Below are 19,437 nucleotides of genomic sequence, written 5' to 3'. Positions count from 1 at the left end.
GTGTTACGCAGAAATATTTATTCAGGTTGTTCTCTCGACAAAATCTAATTGTGCTGTATAAAATTACATTGATTTGATACATTAAAAACGGCATAAAAATGGGGACTGATTAACGCATTCATTCCCAGCCATTCTCACTGAAGCAACCCCCTTCGCTCCCGGCTGTTTTACTGGATTTTGACTGATTTTGCACCTACCAAAAGAAAGATTAGAGTCTCTTCTTTCATCAAGAAAAAAAGTATACTTCTGTTTCCGTTTGCAGCAATTAGCATTAGAAGAATATAGCTACATTTCATCATTATTCACAAATCTGTTCAGAACACTTTTTAAACAGCTTTTTTGCAACATGGCCCTGGTTCATCTCTTATATGCTACTCTGCTGCCACCTGCTGGTCGTTTTTTGCAATAACTACCCTTGCTTTAAGCAACCTCTTCAGGTCAGAGGCTGCATCAAAGCCTTAATGCTCTAGCATAAAAATAAAACATTAAAAAAACATATAAATATGTTTTTGGGACCATGACAATATTTAAAATAGAATGTTTTCTATGTTTTTGGGAGCAAATGAGTTAATATTGAGTTTAGGGAATATGGGGTAAGCAGCAAAATCCACCCATTTTTATCCATTTCAACGGCTGCCATTTTGCCACTTTGCTGTCAGGTGAAAATCACATCACAGTTGCTCAGGTAACAACCAATCACGGCTCAGCTTCTGAAAACAAGTGAGCCGTGATTGGTTGTTGCCTCAGCTCTGAGTCTTTGTGATTCATTTTTTGTGTAAACGTTTGTGCATCCCTAGTTGGAATTTGACAAATTAACGCTACTGTGTATTGCATTAAAAAGCGTATTTTTTCCACGTGAAAAAGTTGACCAAAACAGAAAGAAAAAAGATGTAATCTTACAAGAGGTAAGGCACATTTTTCTTGCCACCAGGCAGCAGTGCTAACACAACAGCCTGATAAATAAACTGAGTGAGAATGGTTTCTTTATTTATTGTCATACCTCGTGCTGCGTGTCGTTTTGCAAGAAAAATAAACTTTTCCTAATTCAATATATGACAAAGGTTGTTTCTCTTTCACTGTGGCCCTCATATGCCCTTGTATAAAAAACATTATAGTTTTAGCCTTGACAGAAAATTGTCACAGTGAGTTTCAAAGGATCGTTTCCTTAACATATAACAACAATCCGCCACAATTTTCAGACTTTAGATATTGACCTTCCTCCGTGTGAGTCAGCTACTGTTAAAAAACAACATAAACGAATTGGATGATCTCTAAGGAGACATTCATCTGTGATGGTATTGGAAGAAGGGGTAAGAAATATCATGGACAACAAAGGTTGCCTCTGAACCGTTGAATATCATTTTGTCAAGATATAAGGCATGACAGTATGAAACATCTGTGTGCTCACCAAGAAACAGTTACCTGCAACAAGCAAACTTTCTGATAGTAATACAAAGCCCCAATTCCAATTAAATTGGGACATTGTTGGGACCAGCATCATTTTGTAAAGGATACTGCCACGTGGGATTAGGAACACTTTTTTTTTTTTTTTTTAATACCTGAGACTGAAGCAAAGCAGAAAAGTGAGCTGCGGTCTGACGAGTCCACACTACAAGCATCAATCAGAAATCATGGGGTCATGCGCTGTGGGCACGAGGAAAAGGACCACCCGAATTGTTATCAAAGTTCTTGAGTTAATTCCTTAGTTCCTTTATCGCCACTAAAAAAACGCAGCAGACCCGTCCACGTCACAATTTAGCAGTAATAAATTTAATAACAATGCATATATTTGTGAAGACTGAGGTCAAGTTGCATTTTACAATTTTCTAAATGTACAGAATTTAATTCAAGTAACTTCAATCTTTAAAGATTAGATAACTCTTAATATATGAAAAGAAAAATGCACCGAGCTGTCATCATGCAAAATGCAAAAAAAAAAAAAAAAGACTTCAACACAAATCAATATCACAGTTGTTTTTTACAGTACAGTACATCTTTTTAATTTTAAATCAATTTGATGAATTATGAGATTACTGTATAAATGACTAAAAGATGCAGCCATATTTATATACGGTTTTTTTTCTTCACTTTTTATGTTAACAGGTGTGAAAACTTAAAAAAATATTGTATATTTCATTGTACATTTAGAACAGACATTTGTGATTCATTGGGAGTTAACTATTGAAAGTCATGCGATTAATTACGATTAAAAAAATGTAATTGCCGCCTGACACCCCTACTTTTATACAATAAACAATATGTGACACCAACAATTTTATACAAATGGGATAAGATAACTACAAATATTATCCATCCATGCATTTTTATTGGTGCTTGTCCTCATTAAGTCTATCCCATTTGACTTTCAGTGGTCTGGCCGCCAGCCAAAAGTAAGGCACATAGAAAACCACCCATTCACACGCTATTGACAATTTAGTCTTCAATGAACAGAATATTACGCGCATGTTTTTAGAATCAAACCCGGAACCTCCAAACTAAGATGCAGACACACCACCTCCTTTTCCAATGTACAGTAGTGGCAGTATTTTTAATTACTTCATTAAATACTGTCAAGCGTCACTGGGTCTCTTCAAAAGGCTCCTATATACTGTAAATCCAAGTTATTATATTATGGTGGGATAATTGATAACCCATCTTACAAGTTCTAAGGTTTGGGGTTTGAAACGTGGCTTTCTGTGTTTCCTCCCACATGCTTACATATCAGGGTTATTAACTTATAATTGAAAAATAGAAAACAAAAAAAAGACTGTAAATTGCTCATAGTAGTGAATGTGAGTTGCTTTCTATACCTGCTTTGGGGCTTGCTGACAACCAGCCCACCCCTAAATCAACTGAAATAGGCCCAGCTAGTGTGACCTCCCCTTACATAAAATTTTTATGGGTCACATACATATTTGTAAAAAAAAACAAACAGCTGCTGAGAAAAAGGCCATTAAAACAAGAAAGCACAAGGTGGCATAATTCAGAACCCCACATATAATGTATGCCTTCAACTGTGAGCGGAGAGGTTTTATTTACTGTGTTATTCATGAACAAGGTCAGGTGATGTAATACTGCACACGGCCAGTATAGGGCGTCTTTGCACTGCTGTTCACACATTCAAATGAATATTGGTTTTTTTTTTTTTTTTTTACATCAAGAGGCTGAGAAGCAGTGTGCTCCCAACATTGAATGATATGGCTCTATGTTGTAGTTGAATGAAAACAATGTACATTTTTTGTGTGTGTAATAAATATGTATTTTGGCTCTTAGGTGTGTTGTACTTACTTACGTGTTAGCATCAGTCATTTGTATACAACGTGCGCATATGTCCCTTATTTATTTATTTACTGTATAATTTATAAGGTGTTATGTCTGCTGTTTTCTAATGAGGACAAATGCTATGGGAGGATAGCGCTAAGTTCAAGCATCGTCAACAACAAGGCACACACAGAATATTACATGTTAAAGTATGATTCGACTTTTGCAACGCATGCTAAATAATGAGCATATTCCAGCTTCTGACTAGGAAAACTCTGCAGTCACATTGATAGTTTTTCCTTGTCCTCGAATAACGGGGCTCAGTCAAAGAGCAGCAAGTTTCCTTCAAGTCGGCACGGAAAAAAGGAAACGAAGGCTTGAAAAAGGGAAAGCGGCGGACTATATTTAGAAGTCAATTACGGCGTTTGAGACATTCGAAATGTCAAATCGCCACGTGACGCCACTTATTTCATAACAGGGTAATGTTATATATTCAATGGCAAAGAGACACTTTTCTGGCCACCGTTTGAAATGAAAATGCACACAATTGCCAATTAGTGACCTTTACTGCGTTGCGAGGGAAATAATGTTTCTTTTCTCTTTTTTTTATCGTATTTGTCGCTTGAGGTTTATTGTTATTTTGTGTGCAATAAATGCCACTAAGGATTCAGAATTGTCCAGTGAGGGGATATTGCATCAACAAAGGCCGCTTTTTGATATCATTGTTTTTGTTTAGCATGTAAGGCAGCTCTGTCGGGAACAATTTGTAACATGGATTGTCACCATTGTTATCGTCTGCCAAAAAAAAAAAAAAAAAGTTAAGATATTTGGAAGTCACAGGCGAGAATATGAAACTGCCGTGAAAGGATTTGAGGTTTTACAATTGTTGAAAGAGATTTGGTTAACCTGTCAATGTGTTTTAAGAGTGCCCTAGCAGTCATTGTACTTCTGCGTCATTGGGCTGCAGCGAGGCCGGTGATTTATTGCAACAAATCCTGTCAAGAAAAAAAAAAGAAGAAAAAAAAGCCCATTACATTTGATGTGAAAACGGAGGCTGCATTATCTTGCATTATGTCAAATGGACTCGTGGGAATACAGACATGCAATCTAACCAGTCCATCCCGTTAAGCTTCAAAACGATATCATCGTAGTGGTTGTCCAAAAAATGACCAGACCGATCAGTGTCTAAGCGGTGGGGCTAAACTGTATGATTTTAGGAGTGTTGTTTTTCAATTCACACTCACGTATATAGTTGGAAAGTCAAAGCCAATTAATTAAGTCCTTTTCATACTGCACTTGTTATTTGCTGGACAGGCGCTACTGACTATACGAAAGATTATCTTGTGAATGTTTTGTGTACAAATTGTTGGGTACCTGGAGTGCCTATACAACACACCACTTAAGGATTTACATTAAACAACTAATTACCTGTAAATCATTTCCTATCGGACTTTTTCTGAACATGTGTGATTTTTTTTGTGTGTGTGTGTATTTTTCAATGTGTCCTGTTCATCTGCTTGGTCATGCAGAATGAAGAATCTGTATACCTTGTTATGCCAGGAGTTTTTCTGAACAAGTTTGATATACTCCCTCTGTGGTTATTTATATTGCGATTTACAATGCGGTTGGACGTAACAAGGTTCAAACAGGAAGTCAACCCAAAAACTTTCTTTAAAATACATTTGTATGCAACCCCCTAGCCTAAACACACTTTTCTGACTAAAATTGCATTTTTAAGTAGCAAAATCCACCTGTTTTTATCCATCTCAGAGGGCGGCCATTTTGTCTCTTGGTGTTGACAGAAAATGACATCACAGTTGCTAAGGGATGGGGTAACGACCAATCACAGCTCACCTGCCGTCTGGGTTTGAGTCATGATTGGTCGTTATCTGAGCCCTGAGCATCTGTAATGTCATTTTCAGGGGACAGCAGGTGGCAAAATGGCCACTACCTGAGATGGGAAAAAAAACAGGTGGATTTTGCTTCCTAACTCATATTCAACAAATGCATTAATAACTAGACTAAGTGCAATTTCTTTAGAAATTGCGTCGGAATGCTGAAAGCTGAATGCTAATAGCTCAATGTTAAGATTTGAATGCATATGAAGTAAATTGAGAGATAAATTTTGAAATTATGACTTCCTGGTTACTGGACAATGCACTTTACCAACTGTGGGAAGTGATACTTAGAAAAAGTTCAATGTCTGTCCCATTAAAAATCAATGGGCAAAAGTTGATATTTAACGTTAAATTGTGCAAATACTGTAAGTAATGCGGAATCAGACGATCTATATACCCTGGGAGGCGTGAATTTTTTAAACAAGTTGACAACAATTTGAACAGTGTAAATCGGAAGTATTATGTGGGAGTTGCACGGCAAAAAAGTGTGGGGAATAAAAATCACATTAACATATGTGGGAATGCTGAAGCACAATAGCAATGCCGTGTTTACACTAGTGGGGGCACATATGACATACGGTATTATTGTCAAGAAAATGCTGAAAAGGTTGACTTCCGCTTCAAGACAAAGTAAAGAGAGAACATAGCAAAAATCCATGATAACATCTAGAGAGCAATAGAAGAATAAAATGATATATGACTCCTATGTCGGAGTCGGGTTCTATCTATATTGTGTGGAATGGGAAGGTAATAGGACAGGACGGGGCAGAACAGGACCGGGCTATGAGCCCCCAAGTGTTACTAGTGGGAGTGGCTATGTAGTGTCCCGTGGGAAAGAAACAGCCCACAATCAGTAAGCCATGAGCCTACTGCTGTCTTCGACTGTCTGTGTGGCCCCCAAGTGTGGTGTAGTGCATTCAAATCTGGAAAGGCCGGTGGGGATAAATCTGGAAGTCTACCAGGCACTGCTGACCCGCAGTCTGCCCCCCACACAGAACCACAAGGCATGCATGTATGTGGTGCATTAAAAACAATGCGAGACGGGAGCCGAGCGTGTAACATTAAAACTCGAGGACGGGCAGGGCAGAGGAGCGGAGCGGAACAGCTGGGCCGGGCAACGGCACAATTGCGCTGAAGTCCGGTCAGCTTGTCGCATCCCCGTGCCTTGCGCCAGCCCCCGAGGGAACTCTGAAAATGAGTGTGCCCAATAGTGTCGAGTGAGGAATATTTACAGTGTCGGATGTGGCCCTACCCAATGCGGCACCCGAGGCGAGATTTTCAACGGCGCCCCAACTCCAGATGCGATTTAAAGGAGGCTTACAAAGGAAATCAAATAGCATTGTTTTTACTATAGCTTTTAATTCATAAGTTATCAGTCAGCTAGTTAACAACAGATTTTTTTAAAATATATATAATTATAAAATATAGTAAATTATTGTTTAAAATACAAATATATCAGTCTATCTCTTTCTCTGTCACTCAATATATTATCGTTACTTTTCGGTGTTTTTTGTTATTTTAAAACTGAGTTTAAAGACCTTAAAAAGCGAAGTGCCATAAATGGTATAAAAAGACGCCTAGTCAGTATTTCAATAGGATATTTCTATATCGCTAATTTCCCTTTTTGCAGGGGTGGTCTAGAACGTAACCCCTGCTTCTATTTTTAGTTGACAAAACTGTGTTATCTTCCATAATATGGTGCTACACAAGCTTGTGCAAATGACAATCAATTCCTTAAAAATTGTTTTGTATATTTTTAGCCTCCCGTTTCCACAAAATGAAGGTGGTTAAGAGATATAACACTAAATGTGCGCAAGTTGAACATGCTTAGCTGATTCGGGGGCACCAAATCCAGATAGCCAAGACAATTCCTGCTAATAGTGTCAGTAAGGAATAGATCAGCAAAAGCGAAGTCGGAAGGATGACGGAGCATCCCGACCTAAAAGACAAATGAATCCAATAAGTTTTAACCATGGAGTAGTTTAAGAACCCATAAAGCCAACCGCTCGCTTCATGGCTTGGAGCTGAGATAAAAACAAATTATGACAACGACGTTAGTGATTCACACACACGTGTGAATTGCAAAAAGGTCAACAGAGAGATGCACTTTCTTCTCCAGGCAGTTTGCACCTCAAAAAAACAGGTTTACACAGCCTTTCACACCAAATCCTAGAATTCCTAGAGGATGTTTCCAGGGTATCATTGAAGCCATTTTTTTTTTTCAAACTGCTTAGCTCTCTAAGGAAGACATCTGACAGCCTCAAGTGGAAACGGTAGCCCGTGTCGTATCAAAGCTTGACAGATGCGGTGATGTGAAGACCTGTATCATAATAAAAAAAAAATGTGTGAATTGCTTCACGAGCTGTTCAACTTTCGCCCAATGTCAGCTGATGCCCATGAACCCACACAGGGGGGTTAGTGATATTGATTATAAATGCGTGGATAGTAAACACAAGAGTTAAAGACCGAGTTATGTTCCTAGAGCAGTGAAATGACCCAAAGACAAGGCATTACTGTATGTATTTCTACTGCACTGGTACTTAATTTTCCATCAGCCTCTCATTCTTTTCCTTTCAGCTTGTCTTTTCCAATGCAAGTCGCAAACAAATAAATTTTTGAGGACAATCAATTTATATGTATTGGCTCCTGCGTGTAATTTTCACATTATTTACCCACCAGTCATGGTACATAGGTGGATCACCCTTCATCCATCCATTAAATGACTACAAAATTGCATTTAGCTGATGTAATCCTGCTTATGTGTTCTTAAAACATCACACCTTTCATGAAGTTTACCTTTATGACAAACGCGCTTCAAAGAATTTTGAAGTTTATATGCAACAAGTGGATGGATGTTCACGTACCTGTGTGATGACGCCACCGAGCGTATTTCGGGGGGAGGGGGGGTACCACACGACTTCGAGCTGGATTTTTTTTTTTTTTTAAGAAGAAAAGAAGAAGAAGCAGGGTCCAAAAGTCCAGCGTGTTACATTTTTATCAAGCAGGAACATCTTTTGGCCGAATAAAGTAAATATTTCACGACTTTAAGTGGTGATTTTGCTCGGACGCCATGTTTGTTGTTTGGCAACTTCACTTCCGTTTAAAAAAAACTTCCGGTTCGGACTGCTTGTTGACTTCCATAGCCGCGCCCACTTCTGCGTTTGTATTTTATTTTTGCCCTTAGTTAAAACCGAAACGGAGGGAGCGTGAAGTTAATCCCGTCAGCGAAACGTCTGACTATTTTGCTTGTCCCCGGTTGCTCTCATTATGTCGTTTACCGCTCAGACAAACTGCTCGTGATGAGACACTTCGAGCTGGTAAACACGCCGCAGAATACAACCAAGCCCCTTTAGATCCACACCAAGCCCCCCCACAGATTATGAACCTCACATCTATCTGTAATTATAAATGAGACAAAAATTCATCTTAACCCAGAAAACAGTAGCGCAACTTTCTGCCTTCTGAGTGACCTCAACAAAAAGTAAGTTTTAATAGGATGAAACACAAGGGATAAATTGCAGTGAGTTGCCTCTTCACATTTATAATGGGGGCACCACAGTGGACCAAGTGGTTGGCAAATCTGCCTCGTATAGTCCTGGGTTCAAATCTAGGTTCCTTCTTTTTCCTGTATTTTCCAAACGTGAACAAGCATTTCAGTCTTAATGCTTAAAACGTTTATTCACTTTATTTTTAATATGCGCAAATTTTATACCCATCACACTCTTCTTCTTTTGTTTAAATTGAGCTTTTAATCATTTTATATAGTAAAATTACTCAAATCATAAGTGCAAATTGTTCTTGTTCATTCAGAAGCTAGAATCAGAATTGATTTTGCCATTTTCAGTGAAAGGTACATTCACAACAAGGAATGTGTTTCAGTCAAGTGGTGCAACATTAAACATAAATGTTATGGTAGTAAAATAAAGTGTAATTAAACTAAGCAAAAAAGAAAAACTATGTGAAATAGCCTAAACAGTGTGCAAAAGACCAGTGTTTCCCAACATGAACCGAGACACTTATTTCACACTGGAAAAAAAATGTCACGACACAGTAATTAACTCATTCACTGCCATTGACGGCTATAGACATAAAAAAATCATTTGAACTATTTCTATTAGTTTCAATTTTTTCCACTTTTATTAACAAGAGTATGAAAAAAATGTGTACGTTTAGAACAGATATAAATTCTGTGATTAATTGTGAGTTAACTATTGAAGTCATGCAAATAATTACAATAAAAAAATCTAACCGTCTGATGCCCCTAATTTTTTTACATTTTCTTTTTTTGTTCGATTACTTAATATTTAAACTCAAGATTAATCACAAATTTTATGTGTTCTATATGTACAATACATCTTTTTCTCGGTTGTCATACTCTTGTTAACAAAAACGAATAGAAATAGTTTCAATGATATTTTTACGTCTATAGCCGTCAATGGCAGTGAATGAGTTAAAAAAAAAATCACCCCAAAATTATTCACAGGTTATATATGTAACGTCTCATTTATTGCAAAACCCTTTAACCATTCTACCTGTTACTATACATTAGCACAGGAATAATTTTTCATTCAGACCGTGGATATCGGACCCAGCACTGGTTGGGAATCACTACAATAGACATGAGGTGTCGTGTGAAGTTCTTGGGCAAGACAGTGAAGCCTGGTAGCACGTCTGCCTTGCAGCTCCGAGGTTCTGGGTTCAAATCTCACCTCTAACCTTCTTGTGTGGTGTTTGCATGTTCTCTCCGTGCATGTGTAGGTCCCCCCCCAACCCCGAGTATTCCGACTTCCTCCCTCATTCCAAAAACATGTTCTGTGAAAAGCCAGCATATAAAATGATGATGAAGAAAAAAATCCAACAAATTGACTTGTTTGCACTTTTTTAAAGCACATTGATCCAGTCAAAGCAATCATTCTCATTCAAAGGTATTTGTACTTCAATAAACTTTCATCCATCTATTTCCATTTTTCTGACTTTGAGCAGAGGTCATGCAAACCCCACAAAGGAGTGGAGATTTGAACCCAGAACCTCAGAACTGTGAGACAGATATGCTATCCGCATTTCTGCCTCATTCCAGTAATGATGCAAAAAAAAGCACCCATGAAAATTCATTGTTAATGGTTTTATTACTTGGCTGCAAGAAAGAAAAATCTGCATATTCAGTAAATGCAATTAGTACAGAGGATATGATTATAGCATTTAACATATTTATTATTCAACATTTGTTAATTATTCTACTGATGTGTTTTTTTATATTCACCAAAGCCACGTGAGTTACATGAATTCAGCCAATATACACCCACCGCTCTTGACAATTTTACACAAACCAGGAATAAAAGCGCACAATCCAAATCAGAATTTGAATCAAAAAATGACGTTGCAGGATGTTCTTTCAGCTTACCATTTAGCCGAGGTTTCCCGAAGAGTGATTTTACCAGCAGCTGTGCTAATAAAACCAGCAGCTGCCACAAAAAAAAAAGCAACTTTACTCCCTTTCCATGCTAACAAGACCACTGACGACGTCATTAGTTAGCAGCACACAAAAAAAAACCGCGGCAACATGAAAAACTCTTTGCCAGCAGGGTATTCACTGCTGATCAATAACAAAACCCTGCTGCCATTCACCCGCCGTCAATGTCCTCTGATTTATTGACTCTGACTCTCGCAAGCTTTGAGTCAAGCTAGTTCATAGTATTTCCCCGTCTGCGGATCAAGATAGCAATTGAGGCAAGGATCATAGAGCAGATTTAAATACTCGTCTTCCGTCTCCTCTTCGTTTTCAGACTTGTCCCCTCCTGCGGTGAAGAAAGAACATCACTCGGCACGTTTCTCAGATGCAATCCTCAAAGTAATGAATAAAAACAGCACGTTTAACGATATAGTCGAGATGCCCACTGTCCGCAACATTATAGCCTGCACAGTAATAATATACAAAAACACGCGAGGCCAAAATTTAACAATGCATTTATTATTGAGTTTGCTGCGGTGTAGAACTGCGCGGCATCATACTGAGATGCTTCTTCTGTATTATTTAGTCTCTCTCATGTAGCCAAATAGCGTAAGTGTGCGTCGCCCACACGAATGAATAAAACAGCACCTCAAATAGACACCTCCATCTTTTTCTCGGCAGGAAACCAAGAACAGGTGGTGTACTACAACCACAATGTATCGCGATTGATGTGGTACCTGTAAAATATATTCACCTTGGATTCACTTAATTCAATCGTGTGTTACCACTTTAAGCTATTTTATTAAGTTGGTCAACAATTCTGTTTAATCTTAAATTGGTTCAACAATTCTCTTTTTAGATATATGTTAGGGACGTTTGAGAACAAAGTTGTTTTTATAAAAAAAATTAAATACTGTAAACAGCAACTTTTTCGACTTACCATATATTTTTTTCCAATTAAAAAAAAAAGTATTTTCAGCATTTCACGTAACACATTCACTTAAAAAATGGCATTTTTAAAATAATTTCGTCTTATTTACTTGTCATAGTTAACTATTAATATTGTAATGGCAAAATGCAACATTTCTAATGTATGTTATTTGAATGTAGAACGCCCTGCATTCCATATTTATTTATTTTTTGGCCAGTATTATTGATAACTTTGTTGACTGAATAGTGTGAAACAATCTTTAAAAAAATATATTTAAAAAAATTATAAAAAAAAAAATCTTTACAATATGTTGTATGAACCCCCACTCTAAACACAGCATTCTGATTAATATTGCATTTTGGGAATATGAATGAAGCAGCAAAATCCACCCATTTTTATCCATCTCGGGGGGCGGCCATTTTGACACTCGCTGTCCACTGAAAATGATATCACAGTTGCTCAGGCTCGGCTAACGACTAATCACAGCTCAGCTTGTGAACATCACATGACCAAACTCAGAAAAAAGGTGAGCCGTGATTGGTCGTTAGCTGAGTGAGACCTCAGTGAGTACCATAGTGTTATCAGGTGTCCTCATGTATTTTATTATTAATCATTTTCAATAAAATACGCATGAGAAGCACCATGGCTGACAAGTGTGTGTTGTCAGATGAGTCGTTACGTCAAAATGCACATATTATAGATGAATGTGCTACTTTCTAACGCGCTAGTGACATCACTGCTGGGGAACATAACCAGCTGTTTTTTTTTACTGTTCTAACAGTGCCCTAAAAAATTATAAACGTAATATAGTGGATGTGAAAAATGAACCGCGATAAAGCGGGGGAACACATCAGTGCAATTGTACTCTTTGTTGAGTGTATAAATGTAGGCTATATTTTCCAGGCACGTTTAGGCGATAAGAAGGCGAGTCGACTCTCCCAGGTGGAATAAAGGGAGAGTCATGTGGGGTGACCTTCAGACTCAGGTGGATTGAAAAGTTTTCTGCCATTTTCTCGCCCCTCATCAATCAAGCGTTGAGACGCGGCGAGTGACGAGCACCTTAACGAAGCCGTAAAGAACCCCCCCTTGTAATCCTCACTACTTTAAAGCACACCAATTTGGCTGTTAAATTGACAGGCAGTTAAATGCTAAAAAGGTTATGGAAGGCTCCGGGTGGAACATTTTATCTTATCAGAACTTGGGTGACGATAATGAAAACTAATTATGAGACACATTGTGTAAGAGGTTTAAAAAAACGATGTTGTAAACTGGAAAGGTTTCATCAATTAACCTTGTCGGTGTGTGTGTGGGGGGGGGGGGGGGGTGTAAAGACCTGTAATGAGCCCCGTCTGTTTTGACCTACACAGGACAGAGAGCTTCACTCTCGTGATTTTTTTTAATACTCCTAATTACAGTTGTGTGTGCAGTTTAGTGTCTTGAATGTTGCCATTAGTCCGCTGCGTGGTGGTGGTGGTGGTGGTGTGGGTGTGGGTGGGTGGGGGGTAGTGAGTATGATGCGTCGTCTCCCTGACCTCGACAGACATAAAGGAGTGACGGGGGCAGAACGAGCAACCTTAAGGTTTATTGTACCTCTGATTAGATCCTCACGATGCTTACTTGTGTTGTCTGACCTTCTCTTGCTGCTCGGAGGCAGAATGTGGGGGCTGAGCACATCCATCCACTCCCTAGGAAAAGACCATAAAGGAATACAGCCATGACAACTCGTGCCGTTACACTCTTCATCCCACCAGCACATCCAAATTGCCTGTTAACAGTGAAGGCCCCATCGTGGTGCCCGGGCCTAACCGGTGGTCCATTGTCAGGTCAGCAACCTTTGCAGTCAAAAAAGCCATTTTAGCTGGAGATGGTTGAAGTGGCTGGGGAGAGGGAAGTCTGGGCTTCCCTGCTAAAGCTGCCGCCCCTGCGACCTGACCCCGGGATAAGCGGTAGATAAAGGATGGATGGATAGATGACAAAAAATCTTGGAAACATTATGATGAACGAAACAGTGATAGGTCAAGAGTTAATTAAAGCTGCACCATAACACAACAACCTAGTTTTTTTTTTATTATACATGTTTATACTTTTCTGCCTTTCTGTCAAATTTCTGGCAATTTTATGAACATATTATGGTACATTTTCTGCCTTATAACTTTTTGGGAAATGTTATGGCTATTTTTTGAATGTTTTTCTGCTTTTCTGCTACCAATTTTCTGACAAAAAATTTGTGGTAATTTTATGGTAATTTTGGGGATTTCTTATTTTCTTTTTAGACATTTTATAGTTAATTTTACAAGTTTTCTTTTCTGCCTTAAAAAAAGAAATTGGACAATTTTGTGTACAATATATTGTCTTTTTTTCTTTTTTTCTTTTTTTTTACATTTTATGATTACTTTTTTTTTTTTTTTTTTTACATTTTATGATTACTTTTTTTTAATTAAAAAAAAAAAAAGTGTTAAAGATTTCAATAGAATAATAATTAGATACTTTTAATAGATTTTTTGGGCAATTTTGTGCACTTCATATGGTAACTTGGGCAATTTCTTATTTTCTTTTTAGACATTTTATAGTTTTTATAGTTTTCTTTTCTGCATTTAAAAAAAAGTTTTTTTCTGACTTTTTGGACAATTTTGTGTACATGCTATGGTAATTTGGGGGATTTCTTCTTTTGTTTTAGGACATTTTATAGTAACTTTTTGAACATTTTCTTTTCTGCCTTTTTCAAAATAAATGTTCTGACTTTTTGGGCCATTTTGTGTACATTATATGGTAATTTTCTGCGTTTCCTCTTCCTTTTTGGATATTTCATCATCACTTTTTCAACATGTTTAGTTTTTTTTTCATCTTTAGTCTCTGTTTCTGACAACTTGCACATTTGGACATTTGCACATTTGAATATTATTCTTTCTTTTGCATCTAATTCAAGAATATTTAATTGAAAAAATTAAAATATGTAATATATATATATAAAAATTTTTTTAAACTATTTTTCTTTTTTCAGAGATCCACAGGGAGTCACAGGAGAGGGACTAAAGAGCCGCAGGTTGCAGACCCCTGCCCTACACGCTCAGCCTCGCCGCGTTAGCCCAACTATCATTTATTCCGTCCCGGCTCGCACTGCGACTTTAAGCTGACAACATTCTGACCCAGATAGCTCCTCTCAACCTTGCCCGTCTTCTGCGAGTTCTTTCTCCACGCGAGCGTACTCTCCCAGGTTTCAATTATACATAAGTCACTGCGCAGTGTTTCAACACAACGCGTCTCCAGAGGAAATGTGACTTGGCAGCGCGGCAGAGATTAATCTTTTGAAACATCATTCACATCAGTTGCATAATCACCCATTTACATCTTTTGCCTCTGGACAAAGCATCTCATAAAAGCACATCATAGCATCTTTAATGAGAAAACGATAACCTCTGTATGTTTTAATATTCATCTGGCTGCAGGCAAATCAAACATCCATCTCATCAGTAACAACAGCGAGGATGGGTGGTGCCACTCATTTTGATCTACTGCTTGTTTCCATAAACTGAACATAAAATGAAAAAAAAGAAAAACGAGCACAAAAACTTATTGACACCATGCAGATGATCTTAACTTGCTGGGCCTCAGCAGTCCAATCTAATGAGATCCGATACAAAAGTAGCAGTAGATAGTAATGTTTGGATTGACATGACTTAAAAAACGATGTCTATTCCTGTACTTGTGTTTATGACAAATGCCTCGAAGAAAAGTGCTTGAAAATATTCTTATTCATCTTAGTAATTTCATTCTCAGGGCAGGAGCAGTCCAGATGCGATCAGTTAAATGCCCTGAGAATATGCAAAGAAAAGAACACTTTGCACGATGCAATGTCAAACACATATCATCAATCCAATTATTACCTCTATCAAGCGCTCATTTGATATTTTGAATGCCACTTTTTGGTTTGTCTGTGAAGAATCACAAGATGGGTTTCCATTTTGTGAGATCTCGTAATTCTCGTAAAATCTCATGAAAAGTTCTTGTGAAAGTTTTGTGCACGCAAGATGGACGCCCATAGTTGTTTGCAAAGTCTCCAAAATTAAAGTTACAATTACTTTATAGCGTGCCATGTTGTGCGGCTGCCATGAATCCAAAGATAAGAATGTTAGTCATGTGACTAGTAGAAACTCAAAAAAAACACCTCATGAGAGCGATAAAACGTTTTTGTGATATTTGAGAGGTTTTTCAAAAAAATGTCAATCACCAGTTTGCTATTGCGCAATTCTAAGGGCAAAAAGCGTGATGTTGACCCCGAAGGATCCAGCAGGTGGAGCTGTAGTGAAAAAAAGTTTTTGCATTTGCTTCGTAATGGTAAATGTAATTACCGCCCCCCACAGGACTGGAGTGAAACTGTATCTATTGTCCCATACTAATGAATAATTGATCTTTTTTAGTCCGGTTATAATGGCTCATTGACATCTATAGTCGTCAGTGGCAGTGAATGAGTTAAAGGGGGAGAAGGATCGGGAACAAATTGTAAAGGTACAAAACTAAAAGTTATTCTATTGAATGAAACACAGGCAATAGTTATTTAAACCTAATGAAGTGTCCAATGAGAATACATCTCTCCATGTGTGTAATTATGCTCTGAATATGCCCACGTCTAACTCGGCCGATTCCGCAAGCAAAACTGAAATTTGGACTTCAAATTGTCCAGTGGGACTTGGCAGTGATTATTGACATTAAGCTCTTCCAAATCTCTCCAAGTGAAACGACATCAAGGCCACAACTCTCTTTATCACCCTGGCAATTACTTGCAAAAATCTGACGCATGAAGAGATTGTGAAGAGGCATTTTAGGAATGTATTTAAAAAAAAATGTTTTTTGGGCAGCACTAAACACGGAAACAAAAACGATTCAACCGTCTGAAAAACTGTTCTCCTCTGAGAGGATGCCTTGCAGGACTCTCCAAAAACCCCGCATGACGGATCTCAACAGTAGCACAGTGTCAGCATTCAACACCTAAAAGAAGAGGAATGAAAACCAGCCACGGAAGCTTTTCATCAATATGTAAATCAAGGCCTGCTTCAAAGTAAAAAGAGAAACAACAAGCCCGAGACTGGAAGGTGTTTGAGGTACTTGTCAATAGCAAATACTCAATCCGGCGAGGAGAATCCCAGCCCCACTGGGTATTCAAACAACCCAGGGACAAATAAGCAAGGAAACATATTGAGGAAACTATCTAAAGCTGTAAGCCTATACATCATTGCACTGCTTTTCATCAATAAATCAAAAGTATTCCCGTGAAGGAAGGTTGAATTTGTCCATGATGCAATCCCTTTGTATTCTTTTGTAACATGCTACACGTTCGCGTGCCATTTGATGTGGCCAGATAGGGCGAGGGACAAAAGCACTAAGCAGGCTTCTCCATCCGTCCTTCCACCAGCTAATCTGCTGCCATTGTTAACCCGTAACGTGCGGAATTAATTCTAGCTTTGAGCGCATTGCTGGACCGACTTTTGTCTAAAATCAATATTTAGTCTCCTCTTCTTCCAACTAAGAGGTACTTCACTCTAATGACGTTAATTATTCTTTCAGGAGGAGGTCTCAAACACACTTGAATTTTAATGAAGGTTGCAGTCAACGTCGTTCTCGTCCGTTCTGCCTTCACAATCAAAGTACGGGCATATTGATTGATTACTCAGACCTGGTCTCTAAAAATTCAGAGTGGATTTGATTGTTGATTAATCCCATCTTTAAGCAATCAAGCGAGAACGGAACGCAACCAGCATATGATTCAATATCAACAACCTTCATTTGTGGCCTGAGGAAGAACATGATCTCGTGAGCAACAACCGGGCAAGCCCTGGCCATCATTATTCTGTTCATGGGGCACTGGTATGGAAGCAAGCTCAGAACAAACACAGAGAGCTTCGCCTATCCCTTGATCGTTCGAATGTATGGCAATAGTGCCTTGAGGTAGAATTTCATTCGGTCCTTGATCATGCTCGAAACTAAAAACATTCCTATCTGAAATGATCTTTGTAAACAATGAAGTTTGACGGGGGAGTTTGTGCATCATGCCTCAAAAAGACATGACTAAAACATTTCACAACCATTGTAAGTGACTTAGTCGTCATTTTACGCAGATGATAAAGAATATATGCATGTGAGTATTATCTCTCTACATGTGTTGCTGTCTGTGTTCAAATATGCATTATAACATTACCACATAGATGTAGTTTTGAAGAATTGTGACTATTTTTTATTTTTTTTGCATTTTCAGAAGTCCAAGCACAAAATCGGCCAAGTGACGATCCGCATCTCCAAAAATTTGTAAGTTGGGTCACTTGTATCACAAGGCAACACTGAATATTAATGTTTACCGTGGACAGGTTGAGCTAAGGTAAGTCTTGTTCACTTTTTTTGTTACAGATTTTTCATTTCATTATTTACTTTTGTGTTAGCATCAGTTAGAGACTATGGCGTGTTTGACTTAGAGCATACAAAATCAGGTAATGTCAAGCATTTTTTGGACAACAATATGTTCTATGTAACAATAGTCTAAATATGGTATTGTGGTTAACATTGTGTGCCGTTTTTTATCCATCTCAGGGGCGGCCATTTTGCCACTTGCTGTCGACTGAAGATGACATAAATGTTGCTCAGGTCTTAGGTAGCAACCAATCACAGCGCAGCTTCAGAAAACAGGTGAGCTGTGATTGGCCGTTGCCTGAGCTGTGAGCAACTGTGATGTCATCTTCAGTCGACAGCAAGTGGCAAAATGGCCGCCCCCTGAGATGGATAAAAATGGCTGGTTTTTGGTGCATAACTCTTATTCCACAAATGTAATGCTAATCATAATATCATGTTTAGACTAGTGAGGTCACATATAACATATTATTGTCAAGAAATATTTAAGGTTGACTTCCCCCTTTTGATATTTTGATCATATAAAAATAAGATACCAGTGGAAATACATTATTTTTTTAGTGTTTCCCTTAGTAATTCATATAAAAATCTAACAATTAATGTAATTAATTTCCCCTGTAGTCAATCAAGGAAACTCCATGTCCACTCCATATTGTTCTCCCCACAACCACACTTTTTCAGTTCTATCGCAAAATAAATTCTTCATGACATTGAGTTTGCCTCAAGTGTACATCAGATACACTTTTGTCCTCCAGTCAATTCATTTTGTTAATGCTAGGAGTTTGGCTCAAAAGCTGTGTCAATCTAAACAAGGTCAAATGCGTCTAGTAGCTACAACAAACTGGCCTTCCCATTCTCAAAGATGGCTCGAGCCTTATATTGCAAGTGGAATTTTGTACAACTCTGAATAGCAGAATGTAATTTCTATCATTATTTAAATGTCATCATAGCTGCCAGCGATCTGGTCTGACAGGCACGAAAGAAAATGAAGGAAAAGAATGTGCACTTGTGAAAAAAAAAGACAAACAGCGGTTAAGGGAGAAGAAAACACACACAAAAGGCATTTATTTGCACTCGTCTGTGAGGGTGATGAGCCCCCGTCTGCATCTGACAGCTGACATTTAGCCTTAATTCCGCAGTCGGTTATCATGTGTTTCATTTCACAGTTTCATGTGGATGCAATGAAACACAAATGCAGACCCCATCAAGGCAGGGAAATCGATTTAGCTGCATGAATTGTAATTTTCTCTGCAATATTGTTCCACAAATAGAAGTGTTTTTTTTTTTAATTTAGAAACAAAACTATACTTTTTTAATACAAGTGCGGTTGATGCACCAGTGGGGATTGACACATTCTGATACGTGACGCAATTGTTGAGTTTTAAGATATAGCTTTTAACTCATTCCCTGCCATTGGCGGCTATAAACGTCAAACATTTCTATTAGTTTAACTTTTTTTTCCACTTTTGTGAACAAAAGTATGAAAACCTAGAATTGTATTT

At 38.1% G+C, this 19,437-nt stretch overlaps 1 protein-coding gene across 6 annotated transcripts in view; it reads right to left on the bottom strand.

The window, feature by feature from the left end:
- Positions 1-10,295: 10,295 nt before the first annotated feature.
- Positions 10,296-19,437, bottom strand: part of cfap20dc (CFAP20 domain containing) — a 33,813-nt gene continuing 24,671 nt past the window's right edge. For 5 of the 6 annotated variants that reach the window (XM_086087171.1, XM_086087172.1, XM_086087168.1 and 2 more), the window contains 2 exons: positions 13,130-13,224; positions 10,296-10,954 (listed from right to left, as the gene is read on the bottom strand). In XM_086087171.1, coding sequence (XP_085943297.1) covers positions 10,836-10,954; positions 13,130-13,224 — 214 coding nt within the window. In that variant the 3' untranslated portion in view covers positions 10,296-10,835. The remainder of the gene's footprint in view (positions 10,955-13,129; positions 13,225-19,437) is intronic. The other variant, XM_086087169.1, reaches the window with a different exon arrangement.

Source organism: Leptonotus elevatus, chromosome 10 (genome assembly GCF_054856555.1).
Source record: "Leptonotus elevatus isolate MCC_2025b chromosome 10, RoL_Lele_1.0, whole genome shotgun sequence".
In the NCBI taxonomy this organism is placed as follows: domain Eukaryota; kingdom Metazoa; phylum Chordata; class Actinopteri; order Syngnathiformes; family Syngnathidae; genus Leptonotus; species Leptonotus elevatus.
This window is presented reverse-complemented; position numbering and strand designations above follow the sequence as displayed.